The sequence below is a fragment of the Chiloscyllium plagiosum genome, unplaced genomic scaffold, assembly GCF_037043375.1.
Source record: "Chiloscyllium plagiosum isolate Xiang-an unplaced genomic scaffold, Cpla_swu_hap1 HiC_scaffold_33, whole genome shotgun sequence".
NCBI classification, from domain to species: domain Eukaryota; kingdom Metazoa; phylum Chordata; class Chondrichthyes; order Orectolobiformes; family Hemiscylliidae; genus Chiloscyllium; species Chiloscyllium plagiosum.
The window spans coordinates 4229354-4251173 of NW_028270171.1; the positions used below are offsets into that span (position 1 = coordinate 4229354).

The following is a 21820-nucleotide window of genomic DNA, read 5'->3' on the forward strand; positions in this document are numbered from 1 at the left end:
ACCCCACTAATAAATTAACTCGAAGCATATAAGATAATCACAGGGTTAGATAGGGTGGACAGTGAGAGCCTTTTTCCTCGGGTAGTGATGGCTGGAATGAGGGGACATAACTTTAAATTGAGGGGTGATATAGGACAGATATCCGAGGTAGTTTCTTCACTCAGAGTAGTCGGGATATGGAACGCACTGCCTGCAACAGTAGTAGACTCGCCAACTTTTAGGGCATTTAAATGGTCATTGGATAAACATATGGACGAAAGTGGAATAGTGTAGGCTAGATGGGCTTCACAGATTGGTTCCACAGGTCGGTGCAAAATCGTGGGCCAAAGGGCCTGTACTACCTTGTTATGTTCTATATTCAAATATAAACTTGAAATTTTAAAATTTCCCCTTAAGTGGATCTCTAATCATAATTTGATTCTTTTTACAGACGCTAACCCTGGGGGTGCTGGTTCAAATTATGCAAATTCTGCTTGGGGTTCTGGATCGTCCAGCACTGACCTCAATCACGGCTGGGATAAGTTAATCGTAGACGGGTCTGATATGGAGGCTTGGCCTTGCATCACAGGCAGGGACTCTGAGTCAGCTTCGGAACACGTAGACAACGAAGGTGCCTCAAACTTTGGCTCCGAGAAGAGCCTGCCACCAGGAAGTGGCGCTGCCAGGAGCTGCAAAGGAGCTGCAAACCAGTTCGCTGCTGGGAGCGGAAAGAATGAATGTAAATTGGGGGCCTGGAACATGGGCCTCGTGCCTAAACCCAGTCATGCATCTTCCATCTCTTCGGAGAGCAAAGACGGACTTAACAATTGGAAAAACTTGAGCAACCCTGATGGAGCTGGCCTTGGGTTGACTTTGAACCCAAATATCAACCCATCAGCCTGGCCAGTGTTGGGTCAGGAGGGCAATTCTGGAAAAGGGACTTTGGAGACTGATGTTTCAAGCTCCAGTGCACAACTCAGTGCAGTAGGTCAAAGCCCTAGGGATCAGGATGGTACTTCTGCAAGCGCCTGGGCAAATAAGTCAAAAACGGAAAATGCGGGTGTTACATGGAATGCTTCTGTTGGAGAACAGCCTCAAGCTCTTAACACTGATGGACCAAATAATGGCGACACTAACTCTTTGAATGCAAACTCACAGAGCACCGGGAACCCTTTGCAAAATAAGGGAGTGTCTGATACAACAGGAAATGGGACCTGGAACATGCCCATGGGAATGGGTTTGGGAAACCCCTTGGTATTGAATCAGTCTGTGAGCACTGAAGCCTCATCCGAAGGCAGTATTAGAGGAACTATGGAGGGACGGGGAACTGGGGGATCTTGGAATACAGTTTGGGGATCTTCTGGAACTGAGTCAATATCTGGACAAAATGGTACAGGAGCTGATGGCAATAGTGGACGCAACAGTGATGATACAGCAAAGGCTGGCTCTGGTTTGAAACAGTTACTGGTGAATAGATCAAGAACTGAATCATGGGATAGTAATAGTGGATCTTGGGACTCTGAGGCGCAAGACCCCAACAAAGCAAAAAATTGGGGCAAAGGGAACAGAACAGCATCAGGTGGTGCTCAGGGCTTGTGGGGGCAACAGCCAGGGACTGATAATCGCTCAGAAGGGGAGTGGAGTGGCACTCCTAATGAACAGAATTGTGGCACAGGCGGTTGGGACAATCATAGGGTAAATCCCCTCCCAGAAAACCAAGGAGAGAACTCCCAAAATTCCAACTGGGTGAAGGCCTCTAGTTCCACTGGGAGTGATTCTGGTAGTCGAAATAACAACAAAAGGGGGGGCTCAGAAAACCACCCAGGAGGACGGCGCTTAAACAAGACTGATCCCCTTGACCAGGAGGAGGTAATACAGTCTGTGATAAGTAGGTCTGATCTGGATCCTAGAGTGTTGTCAAATACTGGGTGGGGCCAAACTCAAATTAAACAGAACACAGTCTGGGATGTGCAGGAGTCACCAAGGAATGAGAGGCGTACTGACAGAGGAACAGAAGGGTGGGAGAGCACCACCACTCAGAGCACTAACTCAGGGGGCTGGGGTGAAGCATCCAGTCAGAGCAGTCACTGCAACTCTGGGTGGGGAGATGCTCCACAGTCTTCAAACATGGAGTCTGATAGTCCAAGTGGATGGGTGGACCCAAAAAATAGTCAAGGTTGGGGAGGTGGAACACCAGAAGAGAAAGCACCATCATGGAATGATGCGCCTAGGATCAAGGAACCTGGTTGGGGTGCAAGACAGCAACCAACTCAAGGTTGGTCCCCCAACAATGGTTGGGGTGACGGAAGTGGACAACCAGCTGAACAACCAAAAGCAGGTGGATGGGACAGTTCAAACTCCAGGTGGGGCGATAGTGGACGTGGTGAAGTAGGATCTTGGGGTGGTGGTAACTCTAATTCAAACCAGAGAAGTGGGTGGGAGGATCCAACACGACACCAGGGATGGGGTGAGCCATCAAAAACAGCTGCCAGTAATTGGAATAAACAACAAGATGTCTCTGGCTCTTGGGGCACAAACTCTGCAGGGAGTCGGCAATCAGGACCTGGCTGGAGCTCAGCCTCTGTGCCACCTGCACCCATCCCAGTTGTGCCAAAGGAAGAAGAACCTACTGGATGGGAAGAACCTTCACCACAGTCCATCTCCCGAAAAATGGAGATCGATGATGGCACCTCAGCCTGGGGTGATCCCAACAGCTACAACTATAAGAATGTGAATCTGTGGGACAAGAACTCCCAAAGTGAGAGCTCTGGAAGTGGACCGGCGCCACGGGAGCAGAATGCAGCCAATGTGGTTACAGGGCGAGGTTCCACATCAAGTTCTGGTAAGATGCTCTATTATTTGTCCATTGTACAGTTATAGGAGTATGTACAGATGTAAAAAATGTTACTTTGTATCATCAGATTACTAAGTTGTACAGCCTGTGTTTATTTAGATTAAATGATTTGACAAAGGATTGGAAGCTTGATCAGAAATTCCATGTCAGATTTTAATTACTCTCTTTGGAAAGTTCATGCATGTGTAGACTATAGAGAGCAAGCAGGATCAGCATTAGCTGGAGTGCACATTGTGGGTGAATAACCTGCTCGTACTTGCTATCAGATTTGCAAGTAGTGTGATTATGTGGATGTGGTACAGAAGAATTGCCTGCAACTGTAGGACCAGTCCAGAGAAGAGAGGAAACATAAGCCATCTTTTAAATTTTACCACTTTTTGCTTCATAAATTACATTTTGAAATACTTTCTCATGATGACTGTGGAATGGGAAGATACTGCGGTACTAAACTTAACTTCCCATTCAAAACCACCATTATCCAGAGGATTGGGAAGCTTACAAGGACCAACAGAGGGCAACAAATAAAAATAGGGAGAAGATTAAATGAGGATAAGTTAGCCAGCAATATAAAGGAAGGCTGTAAGAGATAAGGGCAGAAAAGAGGCAAAAGTGGACATTGGGCTGTTGAAAAATGAAGACGTAGTAGTGGGGAACAAGGAACTGATTACTTCGTATCAATCTTCATGGTGGAAGACATGAGTAATATCCCAAAAATTCAAGGGAGTGAGGGGGCAGAGCTGAGAATACTGGTCATCACCAAGGAGAAAGTACTAGAAAAATTGGCCTGAAGATGGATAAATCGCCTGGACCAGATGGACTACACCCCAGAGTTTGAAGTGAGATAGCTGAAGAGAGTGGAAGCGTTAGTGGTGATCTTTCAGGAATAACTAGAATCGGGGAGGGTCCCAGAGGACTGGAAAATCACTAATGTGACACGCCTGTTTAAAAAGGGAGTAAGGCAAAAGATGAAAAATTACAGACTGATCAGCCTAACCTCTGTCATGAGTAAGATCCTGGAATTCATTGTGAAGAATGAGACTTCTGAATACTTGGAAGTATATGGTAAAATAGGGCAAAGTCAGCATGATTTCATCAAGGGAGGTCATGCCTGATGAGTCTGCTAGAATCCTTTGAAGTAATGAACAGGTTAGACTAAGGAGAACCAGTGGATGTTATCTACCTGGACTTAAAGACGGCGTTTTGACAAGGTACTGCACAGGAGGCTACTGAGTAAAATAAGAGCCCATGGTGTTAGAGGCAAGGTGCTAGCATGGATAGTCTGGCAGAAAGTAGAGAGTGGGGATAAAAGTGTCCTTCTCAGGATGGCAGCCAGTGACAAGTGGTGTTCTGTAAGGCTCAGTATTAGGATCGCAACTTTTCACTTTATACGTTAATGATCTGGATGAGGGAACTGAGGGCATTCTGGCTAAGTTTGCGGATGATACAAAGATAGGTAGAGGAGCAGGTAGCATTGAGGCTGCAGAACAATTTGGACAGGTAAGGAGGGTGGGCAAAGAAGTGGCAGATGGAGTACAATGTGGTAAAATGTGAGATCATACACTTTGGTAGGAAGAACAGAGGCATGGACTATTTTCTAAATGGGGAGAAAATTCAGAAGTCTGAAGTGTAAAGAGACTTGGGAGTTCTAGTCCAGGATTCTCTCAAGGAAAACTTGTAGGTTAAATCAGTAGTTAGAAAGGCAAATTCAATGGTGGCATCTATATTGAGAGGACTCAAATATAAAAGCAGGGATTTACTTCTATGGGTCTATAAGGCTCTGGTCAGACTACATTTGGAATATTGTGTTCAGGTTTGGACCCCATATCTCAGGAAGGATGTACTGGCCTTGGAGCATGTTCAGGGGAGGTTCACGAGAACGGTCCCAGAAATGAAAAGCTTAACATATGAGGAACGCTGGAGTACTCTGCTTTTAAACTCAATGGAGCTTTAGAAGGATGAGGGCAGACCTAATTGAAACATACAGAATAATAAATGGCCTGGCAGAAGTAGGTGTTGGGAAGGTGTTTCCATTGGTAGGAGAGACTAGGACCCTAGAGGGTAAGGGAAGAGCTTTTAGAATAGAGATGAGGAGAAATGTCTTCAGCCAGAGAGTGGTGAATCTATGGAATTCATTGCCACAGAAAGGTTTGGAGGCCAGGTCATTGAGTATATTTTAAGACCGAGATTCTTGAGTATCAAGGGTTACAGGGAGAAAGTGGGAGAATGGGGTTGAGAAACTTGCCAACCATGATTGAATAGCAGAGCAGATTTGACGGGCTAAATGGCCTAATTTCTGCTTGTTTCTCATGGTCTTATCTATTTGGGCTTCAGTGTGATGGATCTTGAGGTCCTTTGCACTATGAGTCATTTATATCCAGGTCAATTACTTTTTGTCAAATTTCCCCTAATTTGGAGCCTGCATCTAACTAACTAATTTAGGTACCCAGTGACATCGTACATATCCCCACGGATAATGGTGTAAGATTTCAGAAAGTTGATTGGCTTTACAAGCTCTCACTTTCATCTGATTAATTACATGACCCAGCTAATCATTCCTGCACTTTATCAACTCAGACCATTCAATCTGTTGCCTCTGTCTTTTTCTTCTCCAGTTGCCATCTTAAAATAATCTTCCATCTTTTCATAAAGAGGCCATCTAATTAGACTATCTACTTCTTTGACAGCTGTTACACATATCTACTGGTGATAGGGCTGCTGTCCTAATTTTGACAGTCAAAATTTGTCGTATGGGAATCAGAGAAAACGCATGTCCCCTGTGAGTAATGCATTCTTCCATATTCAGTCCCTTTTTGAATTGAGTTGCTGCCCCACAAGATGTTGGCAGCAGGCGCAGACTGATGGCAGGAAGTCCAAGTTGCTGTCCAAACTCAGACAGAGGTATCTTTGTGTTCTACAGACTTCACTCCTTTTGCTAGGAGAGGAATCTCTGGATTCTTTACGGAGGTTGCGGCTTTACATTATTTATAACAACTAGCAGTCTTCAGTCAAAATTCATACCTTCCATAAATAGTTTTTAATTAAAGTTTTTAATTTCATTCAAGCTAGTTTTATTTGACAATTTGCTCAGTTTGAGCAAAGCTCTATCAAACTATTTCTGATGTCTTCGGTTTATGAAAACTTTGTAATCTTTAGTAACACAGCTTGCTGTCTTAGTTGTAGTCATCTGATATTCTTTATGTTGCTTATAACTTTTGAGGTTCAAAGCCACCAAAATAAAGGGTGGTGGATTTGTTTATTAAGATCCTGTCATTTAACATGTTTGTCTGCTGTACCAATGCTGACCATTGCAAAACTGAACCTTTCCGTTGTCTTTATTGGTGCACGCGGCCATGGGTATTGGGTTCCTGAATATTGGCATTCTGCAGCAATCCGAGCTCAGTTAAAATGAGAATTGCAAATAAGCTTCTGCCATGCATGATCTTCCCATTGCTTCCTCTCTAGTAGTCTCTCCTCCTCTCCAGATGCCACATAGTCTTGAATGTAGCATTATAGACACTCACCATCCCTGTTGTTCTCATTGATTCTCCCTCAGCTTGAGGATACTGTCTCTGCAGGGTTGAGAGAATCAGCCACCTGATTACTGTCCAGTTCGTCAAAGTTTTTTTCAGACATCTTCTGAATAAAAGTGCTTACCATCATATATATGGTAGCTTGTGCAAGCGTCTGTTCCTCAGTTAATGAGCCTGAATTTATCAATTGGGCATTGCAGTGAAGACACCACTTGCTTCTGCCTGATCTTCGTACACTTTACCAGCGGATTCATCAAGCCAATGAACTAGAGTAAGGAGCTGGACAAATTCTGAAAACTTTTTTCATTCTTAAAAATGGTATCATCAAATAAATGAAGCTGAAGGTCAAAACTCTTAAAATTCAGTCCAGTAATCATGAACAAAATGATATATTTTTAAAAAAGATCACTGTTTCCTAATGACATCTGCAATAGCTGTCCAACTTGAAAAGTTAAATCATTCGCGAGTGAAATGTGATTGGTGAGAATAAATAACTCAATTGTCATCAGCTTCAAAGTTCATGAAGTTTCATAGTTTAGCATAGAGCTGAACTTTAAGATCCGATAATGCCGGTTGAATTGTCTCTGCCTGAGGTAGTTGGCCATGATTTGGAGACGACGGCATTGGACTTGGGTGTACAAAGTTAAAAGTCACGCAATACCAGGTTATAGTCCAACAGGTTTATTTGGAAGCACTAGCTTTCAGAGCACTGCTCCTTCAGGTGATTGTGTGAAGAAGCAGCACTCTGAAAGCTAGTGTTTACAAATCTGTGCATTTCTGCTATTGTGTTGGACTATAATTTGGTGTTGTGTGATGTTTAACTTTGAGGGAGTTGGTGGCTTTCTTCCTAATTTCTTGAGGTCAAATCTGCAGCACCAACTAAACCTTAGATTTTCACATGCATCACAATATTGCCAATGCTGGAAATTAGAAATGTGAACATAAACTGATGGAAATTTAGACAGTATCTAGAGAGAGAAGCAAAATTACTCTTTTAGTTCAATGACCTTCTGTCAGAACCTTGAAAACATTTCAGATCATAATTTTAGATACTTAGAGGCAGTTAAGATGAAGGGAAAGAGAAAAGTAACAGGTGGTCCAATAGGTTCGAGGACTACTAGAATGATTAAATTATGTATGATAATATGACAACTGAAGGAAATGTACATAGGAATGACAACAATAGTGAGACACAAATCTTGTTTGCTTGCTTTCACACCTTTTCAGATAAGGGATGCTGATAACTTTTTATCATGTTGGCTGATTGGAGTTACTGAGAGATATAAGAATATGGAGTTAAGTTTGCATCTGTGCATTTCTGCTAACTAATGCAGAACACTTCACTCAAAGGCAGTGTGTATGCATGTTAATACATTTTTTGACCAATTTCAGTTATACTTCCCACCCAGCATCCTTGACATGGTTGTCAATTCACGTAAAATATTCACAAATATTTGGTGCTGGAGGATTTTTCTCCTCACTCTGTTTCATGCTTGGTGCAAGTGTGGTAGCATGAGAGAGCAAGAGAAAACCTGCAGTCGCATCAGAATGGGCAAAAACCCCTCAAATGCCAAAAGATTTTAAGCTGACTAGAGGACAAATACCAAGGAACACCTGTGAGCAATTGAAAACCTTTTCATTGAACTAATGATTTGCCAATCTTAAACTGTCTTTTAAGTTGGTTCTTGAAGATTCCGAACACTGCTGTTTCTGGAGCAGTGACTCTTCATTTTAAAGATACTAGATCAGGGTTGCATTGGACTTGGTTTGTTATTCTGTAACATTGAATTGTCTTATCAAAGCAGCGCCATGTTAGCTGATCACTAAGTAAACCATTTTACATAGACTGCCCGGAACCATTAAATTATTTCGAGTCCATTGGAGAGGATGCAAAGTTAGATTTCAAGACAAATTATAGTTTTGTGTTGTACATTTCTTCCTTTTGGTAGAGTTTGGATAGGGTATTTGTCACATGGTAGCAGGATTTTCCATGAAAAAGTGATGATGTCTTGTTCCTCATGGAGTGCACTAGTTATCTATTGGATGTAAAATACCATTTATCATCTGACTGTGACATTGGAAGATTAGAGCCAAGTCATATTTACCTCATGTGCATGATGCACTCATTTAAAGTAGCAGAAACCATTTATGTAAAATAGTCAAAGAAACTCTGTTTTTCAAATTCAGCAATACCTAGTCAAATTTTATCACTTGCAATAAAGGTAATTTTGATCAATTAAAATATTTTCAAAGCACGACTTTCAAACTGGAGATTTCTAGAATCCCTCCGCTTTCAGAAAGCAAGAGGTTACCTTCTTATCCATTTATATTGATATACATAAATGGATTCCTGAAGAAGGACTTATGCCCGAAACTTCGATTCTCCTGCTCCTTGGATGCTGCCTGACCTGCTGTGCTTTTCCAGCAACACCATTTTTCAGCTCCGATCTCTAGCATCTGCAGTCCTCACTTTCTTCTATCCATTTATATTGTCTTGATCATTTTTCAGTGGGTTTCAGACTCGAACTGTCAGCTCATTTTGAATGAGTAACCTAATTATGTCACTGAGGCTAGGAATTTCTGATAACCTTGAAAATAAAAGTACTAAATTTAAAGTACTGACTTAATATTTTAAAAGCATGTTTTCCTGGTTGACTTTTTTAAAAGAAGATTTTAAGTAGTTCATCGTGCAGCAGAACAAGTTGTTTTCTCTCGTTTTTTCCTTTCTTCCTCCTCATTTTTTTTGTCATCAGCTGAACTCAGCTCAGACCATTAGCCACCCAACTCTGCACCTGTTATTCATCACTTAAAATGGCTAACTGACCAGAGTTGTATTTCTATAGTAGATTTTGAGAGGCTTTTATTCCACTTGATTTGGGCAAATCCATGCTGAAATAATCTTTTCAGGTTCAAAAGCTATGCAAGATGGATGGGGTGGTGGTGATCGACCTACTGTGGCAAGTACCCGCCCCCCAAGCTGGGAAGAAGAAGAAGATGGTTCAATTGGCCTGTGGAATAGTGCTGGAACTCAGGAGAGTAGTTCACCCTACAACTCAACTAACTGGACCTCGAGTGGAAAGAAAATTCATAAGGTAGGCATGGCAAAATTTTCGTAAACTTAAGATGATAGTGAGTTACCTTTCTCCAGCTTCTAGGAAACTTGTTCAAGTCCAATGTCTAGATGAAGGCTGAGCTGACTACTTGTCATTTTCTGACATGGCAATTTGTTGTGTGGCTATTTCTGTAGTTTCAGGTATGGTATAGCTTAACAGGTGTAAACTTGCCAAATGTCTGTTTGATAGGATCTGAATTTTTACCTAGCAAAAATAGTCATGTTGACAAAAAAATACTGGAGCAATTTTGGAGGCGCACCAGCTCAGTCTCTATCTGCAAGAGAAAGGTTGATTAGCATTTCAAGTTTAGACCCGTCAGAACTCCCAGCATCTCACCTGAAATCCTGTTGCTTTCTTCTTCATACGTTGACCTATTTTGTATTTCCAAGTTGTATTTTGCATTTCAGTGCTCGCAGTTGTTCACTTGCATATCTAGAAAACTGACCTGGTACAGTGTTTTTTGAGGGCAAGGATTCTGAATGAACCTTGGAATAAATCATCAGAAGAGTTTGTAACTGAAGTGTCTAGGAAATTGCACAATGTTGCCTAAAGACAAGTACCACCTGAATGGAAGCATTTGCTGACTAGAATCCGCACTTTTTCAGAAGGTACAGTTCCAATAGAATACAACAAGTTAGTCATGGTCCTTATGGGGAATTCTAGTTATGAGCAATTGTTTCTTGTGCATGCTTGTAATATATAGAAGTTATTTGCTCCTTTGTTTTGTAAAATTTATGAATGCATGCAATGTATTGTCATACACTTTATTTTAATTAAATGCTAGCAGCAATGTGTATGTACCTGGCTTTCCTGAACATTTTGAATCTTTATCAGAAATTGAAGCAGTACAGATTTTTATGATAACTAATTTGTAAGGATTACTTACATAGATGTTCTCATTTGAACAGTCTTTCCCACTCCGTATTGTTTTAAATTGGTGTGGCTAGTTCACTCCAGAAGTACTTGTAAAATGTGGGCAATTATGGTTTTAGCAAGATTTCTGTAGACCTCGTACCACTTTAAGCTGGGAAGGAAATAGATGAACTGCAGTGCGTTGCTATCATGGTTTTCACTTGAGACCTGGTGTTGTGAGAGTGCAGCCCAAACCAGTGAACTTGACAGTTTCCTCTTTGGCAAGAGGAGTGCTCCTTTTGGATTGTTTTTAAACAGAGTAGTGGGTTGTAAATATTTTTAATCAACCTGTTCAGAAATGTTATGTCACACCTCTGGAATGGATGAGTCTTGAACCTAGACTTTTTAGCCCGGAGGTTTCAACACTACCACTGTACCTCAACAGCCCCCTCAGTTGTGGGTTGTAAGCACACCACTGCATGTAGTTCAAATTAATCAGCATTAAATTGATTTGTCTGTCTCACTTAGGAATCACTGAATACAAGGAATGACATACTGTTGTAGTAAACATAAGAAATAGCATCATAGGTAGGACAGCATGCCCTCTTTCCTAAACTGACTCCATGAAATAACTAAACATCTACAACAACTTCATATCCTTCCTTATCCATTTCCGTTGATTCCCTCAGTGAAGCAAAACCTCTTTGTCTCAACAACACATCCAAACACCGTTCTCTCGTGTAGAGAAATTCCTTATCTCAGTCTTGAATGATCAACCACTTATTCGATTATAAACCCTATTTCTAGTTTCTCTACTTAGAATATGCCTCCCAGCAAACACCTTAAAGTTTTTTTATAACTATTAATTAGATCACCCCAGGTTCTCATGTCATTAGTATAAGCTTTCTTGAGAATAGGTCTGAAGAATATTGTTGAAACAGCATAGGGTATTTTACTCACTTCTACATATTACCAGTACCACCAGCTCCAAGTATTGCAGCTGCTTTTATCTTCCATGGTGTATTTAAATAGGCTCTTAGTGATTGTTTGGTAATACTTGATGAGGCAATTTTGCTGAAACCATTTCATAATCAAAAGGTGTGACGCTGGAAAAACACAGGTCAGGTGGCATCTGAGGAGCTGACGAATCGACTTTTCAGGCATAAGGAATGTGGGGGGGGGGGTTGGAAAAGGAGGCTGAGAGATAAATAGGAGGGTGGAAGTGGGCTGGGGGCAAGGTAGCTGGGAATGTGATAAGTAGATGGTAATGGGGGAAGATGGTGATACGTTTGAGGGGAGGGTGAAGGGGATAAGTGGGAAGGAGGATGGACAGTTGGAGGGTTGGATTTGGGATGGGGTGTGGGGAGGGGAAATGAAGAAACTGGTGAAATCTATGTTGATGCTGTGTTTTTGGAGGGTCCCAAGGTGTTCTTCCTCCAGGTGTCGGGTGGCTTGGATTTGACGGTGAAGGCAGCTCAGGACTTGCATGTCCTTGGGATAGTCAGCCACAGGACTGTGAGGCTGTTTGGTGTGGGTTTCCCAGAGACGTTCCCTGAAACGTTCCGCGAGTTGGCATCCTGTCTCCCCAATGTAGAGGAAACCATATAGAGAGCAATGGACACAGTACATGGGGTTACCCTTGTTTACCCTTTTGATGCTGGTCATTCAGTTTTAGTGGTATTAAATGGCACATTGTGGGTATCACAGTTGGTCAAGGAAAATGCTTGCATGCTGGGGGCTACACAACATCAGTTCTAAAATGTTGTAGAGTCATACAGCACAGAAACGGACCCTTCGGTCCAATCAGTCCATGCCGAACATACTCGCAAACTAAACTAGTCCTACCTGCCAGCTGCTGGACCCATATCCCTCAAAACCTGTCCTATTCATGTACTTATCCAAATGTCTTTTAAATGTTGTAATCATACCCACATCCACCACTTTAAAACAGATGTTCGTTCCACATGCAAACCACCTTCTTTGCAAAAAATTTGCCTCCTGTTGTTTTAAAATCTTTCTCCCCATAACTTTTAAAAATGTGTCCCCGGTCATGAAATCCCCTATCCTCGGGAAAAGATAGCTGCCATTAACTCTCTCTCTGTATCCTGCATTATATTATAAACTTCCATTTGGTTGCCTGTCAACCTCCTACACACCAGTGAAAAAAGTCCCAGCCGAACCAACCTTTCTTTGTAACTCAAACTCTCAATTCCTGGCAACGTTCTGCTAAATCTGTTTTGAATCCTCTCCAATTTAATAGTATCTTCCCAGAACTGGACCCAGATCTATCTTTAGCTTAAAAAAGGGGTATGATCCAGTCCTTTGTGATTGTCTTCACATTTTAAAGATGCAATTTGCATACCAGAAAGAAAGGGTAACCTTGCTGCTAATGAGACAAAGTAAATTGAGGTAATTAGCATCAGAAGACAAAATGTACTCGAAGTCCCTTAGACTGTGGAACGGTTCCAGGGATTAAAAGTTATAACATCCCTGAAATGGAAATGTGGAACAAGACAGCTTTAACATAAAGTACTGAATTTGTTTCTGCAAAGGCAGGTCAAGCTCACATGGCATGGAATTGAGTATGGATCCTAGGATATGGTGAGAATATCAAATGGAGTGTTGAATGTCCAGAACACAACTGTAATGGTGGGTCGATCTGCAAAGTAGTATCTCAGTTTGAATCGACAGGGAATAAGGAATAGCCTGATGAAGGAACTGTGGCAGTTTGTTGATTTTGGATACATCAAACACAAAAAGAAATAGAAATGAAGATGAACACAGTTAAAGAAAAAAGGCAAGTGGAAAGTCTAACTGGATAGACCAGAACTACTTCAGTGTGGGCATTCCTGAGCATAGCCTCAGAAATAAGAATCCCAATCCTTCTTTTTGGGAACTATGCTTGGATATATTGTCATTCTGTAGCCATTTGAGTGTGCAGCATATTCTGTCACCATGTACAGGAGTTTACAACAAGTCATGGCTATTTTTGATGAGGCTACAAATGTTAACTGCTGATTTTCTGGATATACTTGAAAGTCTGTAAACTCCTAATGAGCTAAACAGTGATAGATTGTTTATACTAGTTGGCACAGATTAAACACAGACACAGAATAATTAAAAGGGAAATTTTGAGTGATGTATATTTAAGTTTGTAAGACCATGGTGAAAACACTCAAATAACTATTGAAGTCGAATCTGTTTAAAATGGAATACTTTGAAGAAGATAATTTTGTGGGGAAGGCGGAACAAGTAGGAGCATGGGATTAGCTACATACCTGGCTGGCAGGGAAAACCACCTCTCAGACTTGATTGATTAAATTAGGTTTTGATACTGGATGATTACAGTCTAATTGCGAATTGATTGTGATGAAAAATAGGGGAGCATTTGTAAAATGTACAGTGTCACCTAATAGAGCATTTGATAATGCTAGTTCATGGAAGTATTTTTCCCATTTTGTAGTGACTTTTTTCTGGTGAAAAAAGGAAACTTTAAAAAAAAAATTAACAAATCATGAAGTCAATTTTTTTCATAATTTAATCCATGAAATTAAGCAGAAGGTATGACTTTTCAGTGTTGATTTATGCTATCCAGTGGAATGGGGTGGTGAGGCTATGGTTTACATAGGTTCAAATCAGCTGGATGGGTTGGTAATGAAATATACATAGATTTCTTTTAAATCATGTGAAGAAAGATTAGCAAATGTTGGAATGTTTAGTATATCCGTCAGCTTCTAAATAGGAAAGGCCATTCAGCATTTTCGCCACCATGAAGTGTAATCTGAATCTCTCCTTCAGGGCTCCATGAAAGGTGGAAACAATGACACATGGATAAACCCTCTCTCTACGCAATTTTCCAAAATGGGATTACTGGTAAGAACAGCTTTACTAAACACACTGGAGAATCAATTTACCTGAATTGTTACTTAAATTTATCACATGAAGCCTGCTGCTGACAAACCTTATTACTCTAAGCCTTGTGACAGAAAGGTGTACTCTGACATTACAAGCAAAGCACATGTTAGTCATGTAATGAAATACAATACAAGGGTAGGCCACTCAGCCCTTTGAGCACATTCCAACATTCAGTAGATTATGACTGACCTGACTTTTAACTCCAATCCTATATTTCTGCATAGTCCCTATGAATCCATCTACCTCTGCCTTAAGAAAAATGAAAGATTTTGCATCTGCTACCTTTTGAGAAAGGGAAATCTAAAGACATTGTTCTTTGAGAGAATAAAATGCTTTCTCCTCTGTTTTAATTGGGTGCCCACTTATTTTTAAACTCACCTTAGTTCTAGATTGTCCCACAAGAGGAAACTTGTTTTCAACATTCTCCTGATCAGATCCCTTCAGGATCTTGTGTGTTTCAACTAAATCACCTCTGACTCTTCTAAACTCCAGAGGATACAGACCTCGCCTGTCCAGCATTCCTCGTAAAATAATCCGCTCATTTCGAGGATTAGTCCAGTAAACCTTCTCTGAACTGCTTCCAAAGCATTAACATCCTTTCATAAGTAGTGACTGGTACCATCCAAAATGATCCAGATGAGGTCTCACCATTATAAATGGAGCTTATCAATGAGCCATTTAGAAGTGACTGAGAATGCACTTCTCTCATTTCCTTTTGCAAAAATTTAAGGCATGTTGATAATGTGAAGTATTCTTAGTCGGATATATTTTTCAATGCTAGCAATATATAGAAGTAGTTAGAGGCTTTAATATATAACATATTTTGTGACTGCTGTACTAAGTATGTTGTCTTTATTATTGTCACCACCAACATTAGACCTATACCCTCCAGAATCTTATCCTGGTGGTATACATCTCAAAATGATCAATTGGGTACATGTAGCAATAATCGGTAATTGTGCAGTTTAAAAATAAACAATGAGTGAATTGATGGTGAGGGTTTTCATTGTAGTTAATTTAATTGTTATATACCATTGTCATGTTTTGTGTCACAAGACTGAGTAATGAGGTAAGTGTGACATTGATTGTAGTATGGTCTGCAGTTTTGTGTGCTGTTTCATGTTCTTGAGTTGAAGTTCACAGGCTGCAACATGTTACACTGGGTGATATTTATTTCTAAATCTCGAGACAATCATTTTGTTATTGCAATTAACTTTATTTTTAAAGATATGTAATCTTACTACTGTGCTTTAATGATTCCTGAAGAACAATAATAAAATGGCAGTATTAACTTTGGAGGTCGATTATTTATAATGTAAAACTAACTTTTGGAAGATATTTGTTTGTAGCGGTTAGTTATAACTTTCAGCATTTGAGTTCAGTGGGTTGAGAGGGTTGTAATTGAGAACAAAAACACTGAGGACCTAAGTCACTGGGAGAGAGTTTCAGCTGGAGGTTACTGTGTATTTAGAAGTAGTTATACACCACTGTGGGGAGGGAGACTGAGAAGTGGTGAACATAAAACCATTGTGGTGTCTGCAGTTTTTATTTGATCTGTCCTGAATTTTAATACATAATTTTGTTGAAGTTGCTTTTTCTTGTTAAAATGCAGCTTGGCTTGTTCCTAGTATAGTAATTTGTGGGAGAATGCTGCATTTGACTGATGTACCAAAACCTTTAAAATAACGATGCTGGGAAGATAACTTGTCAGTGACTAGACTTTGTCGAGAGAAATCTGCTTTTGGGTTACTTTAAAAACAAAAGAAAGTGCATGGGTTTGGAGGTGCTTATGTTGTAATTAAAAGAAATAAAGTAATGACCTGGCACCACCAAACTCATTTTAATAGTTTATTCTTTTAATTGTTATTTCAAGTTATGTTTCATTCACAGAGGGAGCCTTCAGAAGATGGTGTTGGTAACAAAATGGACTTAGCTGTTGGTGAGTGCTAAACAGAATGAAGTTGGATTATTTTGGGCAGTTGATGTGCTTTAAAATTGCTTCTTTTAGAAAACTTTCCTTTTATTCTAATAGTGATTTAAGGTGCTCAGGTTGGGAATCGATGCCTGTGCCTTCCTTCTTGAAAGATGATTTTTTTTTTTCACCATTTGACTCATTTGATGCCACTCAATAATACAATACATCAATCTTTTCCCTGCAGATGAGATGTCAACATTTAATTCTATGACATTTCTCTAGATTGCTTGTGTTATGAATATTTTTTTCATAGAAAATATAGAATCTCATTCTGTTTTTTTAACGCTTCCTCTTCCCTCCCATTTCCACACGTATCCAGTTTCCAGCAGGGATCATGGGAATGGCTATTGGGATGGATTTTTCTTAATCAACCCAGAGTATTTCTGTTAACACACTTGCAACCATCCATTCTGGCACACAGCATGAAAAGGTGCTTAAGAGTTTCTAGTCATGTTGTATAACATATATCATTAACCAGAAGCTAGCAGTGAGCTCTCCTTTTTTGGTAGTTCCTTTTACCTGCTCTGCAACACCATGTGGATTAATAGCGACTGTCTCGATTAACATACAGGTAGTTCTTCTATAACGTGATTGTTGTGTTCTTGTGCAACCCCGCATTAAAGAAAACTCTCACTTTAGAAAGTGTTGGCGATGCAATCATGTTATGGCCAAAGCTTTTTTAAAAATTTGTACTTCAGAAAGTATACCCAATTTGTCAATTGCATTACAATGATTTCGCGTTGACTAAACTCCCGTTATAGCAGAATGGCTTGTACATGCGCACAGAAAAACACTCGTTTACTCTTGCTTCTGACTGAGAGGAAGTGGGTTGGTGACCATCTTTAAAACCTGCCTTTTGTCCTTCTAGTTGGTCTATCTGACAAAAAGCTGGAATCTGACAAACGTGGAATGAACATGGATTACAATGGAATGATGAGGAAGGATCGATCAGGATTCCGGCCACCAAATTCCAAAGACTCGCCCACTGCAGACAGTGGACCCTATTTTGAGAAGGTGAGGGCTATGCTGCTAGGTTGTCATCTATTTAGTCATACACATCCATAGAGTACCTCACTACTTTCTGAAATATCCTAAAGTTTTCTTTGAAATGTATTGACTGTCTAATATAGTTAAAGGAGCTGCCATATTATACACAGTAATGATTTTCAGAGGCTGCAGTGAATAGAAGTCAACATAATCTATTTCTAATAAAAAGGGACACATACGCAGAAATAATCAGGTCAGACAACATCTGTGGAGTGAGTAACAATCTTAGCTGTAATAGGCTGTAAGCAAGAATGGAGCCAGCACAGTGTATGAATGGGAGGGGAGGCAGTGTCATAAAAGAGCGATTTGTGGTAGGTTAGAAGGCAGAAGAGAATAAATGACACAGGTGGGCACCACCACCTTGCCATTCACCATCCTGTCTTGAAAATGTACCACCATTCCTTTAGTGTCACTGGGCCAAAATCCTGGAGCTCAGTCCTGACCAACATTGTTGATTTGCACCTACGTTTTAATGGGTTGCAGTGCTTCAATAAGGCAGCTTATCACCACCTTCTCAAGGACAACTAAGGATGGACAATAAATGCAGGCCCAGTCAGTGAAGTCGACATCTCACGAATTGTTCAAAAAAGCAGAAGAAGTTGATAAGATGGATGTCTGAAATGTACTGGAATAGACAGCCAGTCAATAATTTGTTTTCCCTTCTATTATTTTTTTCTCTAGTAGCTGTTGAGAGAGGGGAAGTATTGACCAGAAAAACAGAGCAACACCACTGCTGTTCAGATCATTCTGCGGGATCTTTAATATTTACCTGAACCCTACTGGAACAGAGAGAAACAGATCGCATTAAATGGGAAGCAACTTTGCAGTGCAGCATCTCAGTTAGGACTTTAATGTAGTTTATCGCTTTAGTCCATAGGTCTCTTGGTTCAGAGGCAGGCAAATACTGAGCCAAATCGATAGAATTTCTTTTTGTTCCATTTAATGTGACATTAGTTTTAATGTTAGACCATGTCATTTCCAAATCAGTTTCTGCAAATTTAGTTGTAAATTCGGTTCAAAGGTGGAGAAATTGGATTTTTTTTTCCCAGTTTCTCATCACCCCTTTCCCCTCTTTCTCCTTTTTAAGATTGAATTCATGATCTGGTCAGTTCTAACTAAACAAATCTGAATGTTCCCCTACCAGCACTTTTCTAAATATTGCAAACAGATTGCACAAATTAGTAAGATTATCAGATAAGGTTTTTTATCATTTAGGTTTAACTCTGACCCTAACTGAGTTTTGGTAAATGGTGGCAAATTCAGACAGTATTGAATTCTGTTGGTGTAAATACTTTGAGTAAGCTATGACTGTTAAGCATGTGATAATTGTGTACGTGTATGATTCTTTATAACCTGTCTGCTAAATATTAGTTGATTCATTGCTCATCTGTAACATAGAGCTCTGAGTTTATGTGCATGACATATTGGAAAGGTTCATTTGTGTAATTTTGGATTCTTGTAATGAGGAAAATTGATCCAGAATTCTTGAACACTACATGATTTCTCTACCGAGTTGATGATTTCCATAAAAGTTTGACGTAAAAGGCACTACTTGTATGTGTGTGTGACGCCTAACTGCTTTCTCTTCTCATTTTTGATATTTCTTCTTGTCCTTCCCTTAACTCATCTTTGTGCTGTTTTCTTGTCTGTTTTTCCCTTCCTTTCCTCCCCAACTGCATGCTGATTGGCTAACCCTCCTTCAGCTGACTTTGCCTTTCTCCAATCAAGATGGGTGCCTGTCTGATGAGGCACCTAACTCGCCCTTCTCCCCTCCTCCGAGCTGCAAGCTGTCTCCCTCGGGCACTGCTCTACCCACCGCCAGCCTCGGCTGCATCGGCTCTGGTCTTAACATGCAAAATATAAACGCTAGACACGTAAGGGTTGCATTCTGAATGTGTCTTCCAACTGGAATATTGTGGCATTGTGCAATCAATTCCATTCTAAGCAAGCAAATCTAAGTGTCTTTTCCTGGCTGCATGTTGCTATCTATTGCAAAAGTGATGCACTAATGAGTAAGGTTATTGATAATTTATGTAGCATTTTAAACCTTCACCTCTTCGACCCCTTTTCCACAAGTTAGACTCTGGTTTAATGTCACTGTGTCTCTTTCTTCTCTGAACCAGTTCTGGAGTTCCTATGTTAGAGCAATATCAATCTCGATAGGCAGATAAAGGTTGAAGTCAACTACTTGACCACTAATTAGAAGAAAAAAACCTTAAATGTTTACAACAAACACATTTATTTATGCTGTCAGACAGTGCTCCACAGACTTGTACTGTGCCATTAAATATTGTCCAGTGACTAGATTTACTGTTTATAGGGCTAGCAGAATTGAATTTTCCTTATTGCAATAATGCAAAGGTTTAAATCTGTGCATTTCTTTCGGGACTAAATGTAATTTTAATTTTCCATTGATCTTCATACACCAGTTTTGTTAGGCTTATAGTGGGAATGAGAAATTTCTCGAAGTAAATTTACCCCTTACGTTTCCTCATTCCCCTAGATGGAGGTTCACAGTTGTAAACTGTTAGATACACTCTAGCAAGATGGCAGTCCTGAGACCTGTGTTCTTCTCAACTGTTTAATAGCTCATTCCTGTTACTGCAGCAGAGATGCTTTTATTGAGGTGACCATAAAGTTAAATGATGGATTTGTAGAATTTTCATTCCACTTATGTCATGGATAAAAATCTAGCAGTCTGGTATTGACTCTTATCCTCAAAGCATACCTTGGTGGGATGAAACACTCTTTTATAGTTCTTTCATAGGGTGGTGGTGCCTCTATTCTGGCAGCACACCGACTGATCAGTAGAGAATACGGGCCAGTGTGTTCAGCCAAAGAAGGTTCTGGCTTTTTACTGAATCTTTGCACGTGAGAGGGTCAACAGTAGGGGAACATGCCTGTCATTTTGGCACTCACCTGCCAGGTCCCCAGATGGAACACACTGCTAGTCCACTGTAGAACAGATCCATCATTTGCAAAAGGGGTGAGAAAGCCAATGCAGAATGGTGATTAATGCCTGGTAGGTGCAGGCAGCTTTCAAAACTGAATCGCTTGTAGCATTTAGGAATCAACTAGGTAAGCACTTGGTAGACAAATACAAACCACATAAGCCAATTAGATAGTCCAGTTTGGAAACTAGGCAGGTGTAATGGACCAAATGGCCATTTGTATATCCAACTCGAGTGTCTGTGATCCATATTTGATAAGTGGAGGTTTGCTGTAAAAACACATTTCCTTTAGTTCTTTAACTACCTTTTGTGATACAGGCTGTTCCTCTGTTGTCTAGTAGAATAATATAAACAGTGGGCGAGTATCAAAATAAAAACTGAATTTAGAGACCAGTTGCAAAGATTGCAGTAATGACTGCGTCCTGTGATGACTTCCTTCCTGATTCATTGAATTCGTTAAGTGATAAATGAAAGCAATCACTGGAATAAAATTTAATTACTTTGCTGTTTTTTCTCGATCTCTCTCACTCGCATAGAATGGCAATCATGGTTTATTTGGCGGTAGCACAGCACAATCTAGGGGTGTGCATACACCTCAAGTGCAACCCATGAATTCATCCCAGCCTAACCTTCGAGCTCAAGTGCCTCCACAATTCCTACCCCCTCCTCAGGTATGTAACCAACGCTTATGTCTGAGCTCATAGTATTTTCTGTATCTGCTCTTGTGGTATTTTTGTTTAGGTGATAGAGTGTGAGGGGGGAGATGGGGTTTGAGTTTCAAGAGACTATATCAGCTTTTGAATAAAGATTCCAATCCAACCCAGGTGAATGGCCTATACTTCACAATGGATACTTGTTTGAATCATTGGGTTACTGTAACTGGAAATAATTTTGTTACTTAATCATTTGTTGAATGAGAATTGCTGATCAGGCTATAATTTTTGCCTATCCATCTCCAGCACTGGCATCTCTCAATTATTAATACACATTCTCTACCATAGAGTTTAGAATGTGGTCCTTGCTTCAGCAAAGGGCATTAATAGCCTCACTTCTGAGGAGCATCGAAAAATGCTGGTGAGAGATCGATCAAGATTAGAAAATTGCAATGGCGATAACTGCTTTTTAATATACCAATGTGCTAAGTGGATTCCTTACTTTGTAGGTTCCTGCCTCCATGTTGAAGCATACTGCTCCGAATGGTGCCCTGAACCCAGCCCTATTTAGCCTTGGTCCTCAATTATCCCCTCAACAAATAGCTATGCTCAGTCAACTTCCTCAACTCCCACAGCTCCAATTGGTAAGTAACGTTCTTCCAGCATGATGTTGCAGTGTCAACTAGTTTTGTTGATTCAGTTCAGTCTCAGTGTAACTTAGCCTGTCAATGCAGAACAATTGCAATGCTGATGGACATTCTGAAGGGTGAAAGTTCTCCTATGATTGCAGCATGTTGTTAAAGCTGTGCAGAGCACATCTGTATTTCAGTTCATGGCTTCGTGTAATTGAGTTTTCTGCTTTGGGTGAAGCAATTGTTACTTTATCAAAAGTGTCTCCACTTTTGCCCATATCTAGTAGTGTCAAAAATGTCTAAAGCGTGGCAAGTTACT

General features: G+C 40.4%; 1 protein-coding gene across 8 annotated transcripts in view; it reads left to right on the plus strand.

Moving 5' to 3' along the window:
- The window catches only part of LOC122542107 (trinucleotide repeat-containing gene 6B protein), a 175575-nt gene that overhangs the window by 126100 nt on the left and 27655 nt on the right, over positions 1-21820 (plus strand). For 7 of the 8 annotated variants that reach the window (XM_087978218.1, XM_087978221.1, XM_087978219.1 and 4 more), the window contains 8 exons: positions 431-2821; positions 9271-9455; positions 14127-14201; positions 16134-16182; positions 17087-17232; positions 18969-19139; positions 20753-20887; positions 21379-21513. In XM_087978218.1, coding sequence (XP_087834344.1) covers positions 431-2821; positions 9271-9455; positions 14127-14201; positions 16134-16182; positions 17087-17232; positions 18969-19139; positions 20753-20887; positions 21379-21513 — 3287 coding nt within the window. The remainder of the gene's footprint in view (positions 1-430; positions 2822-9270; positions 9456-14126; positions 14202-16133; positions 16183-17086; positions 17233-18968; positions 19140-20752; positions 20888-21378; positions 21514-21820) is intronic. The other variant, XM_087978222.1, reaches the window with a different exon arrangement.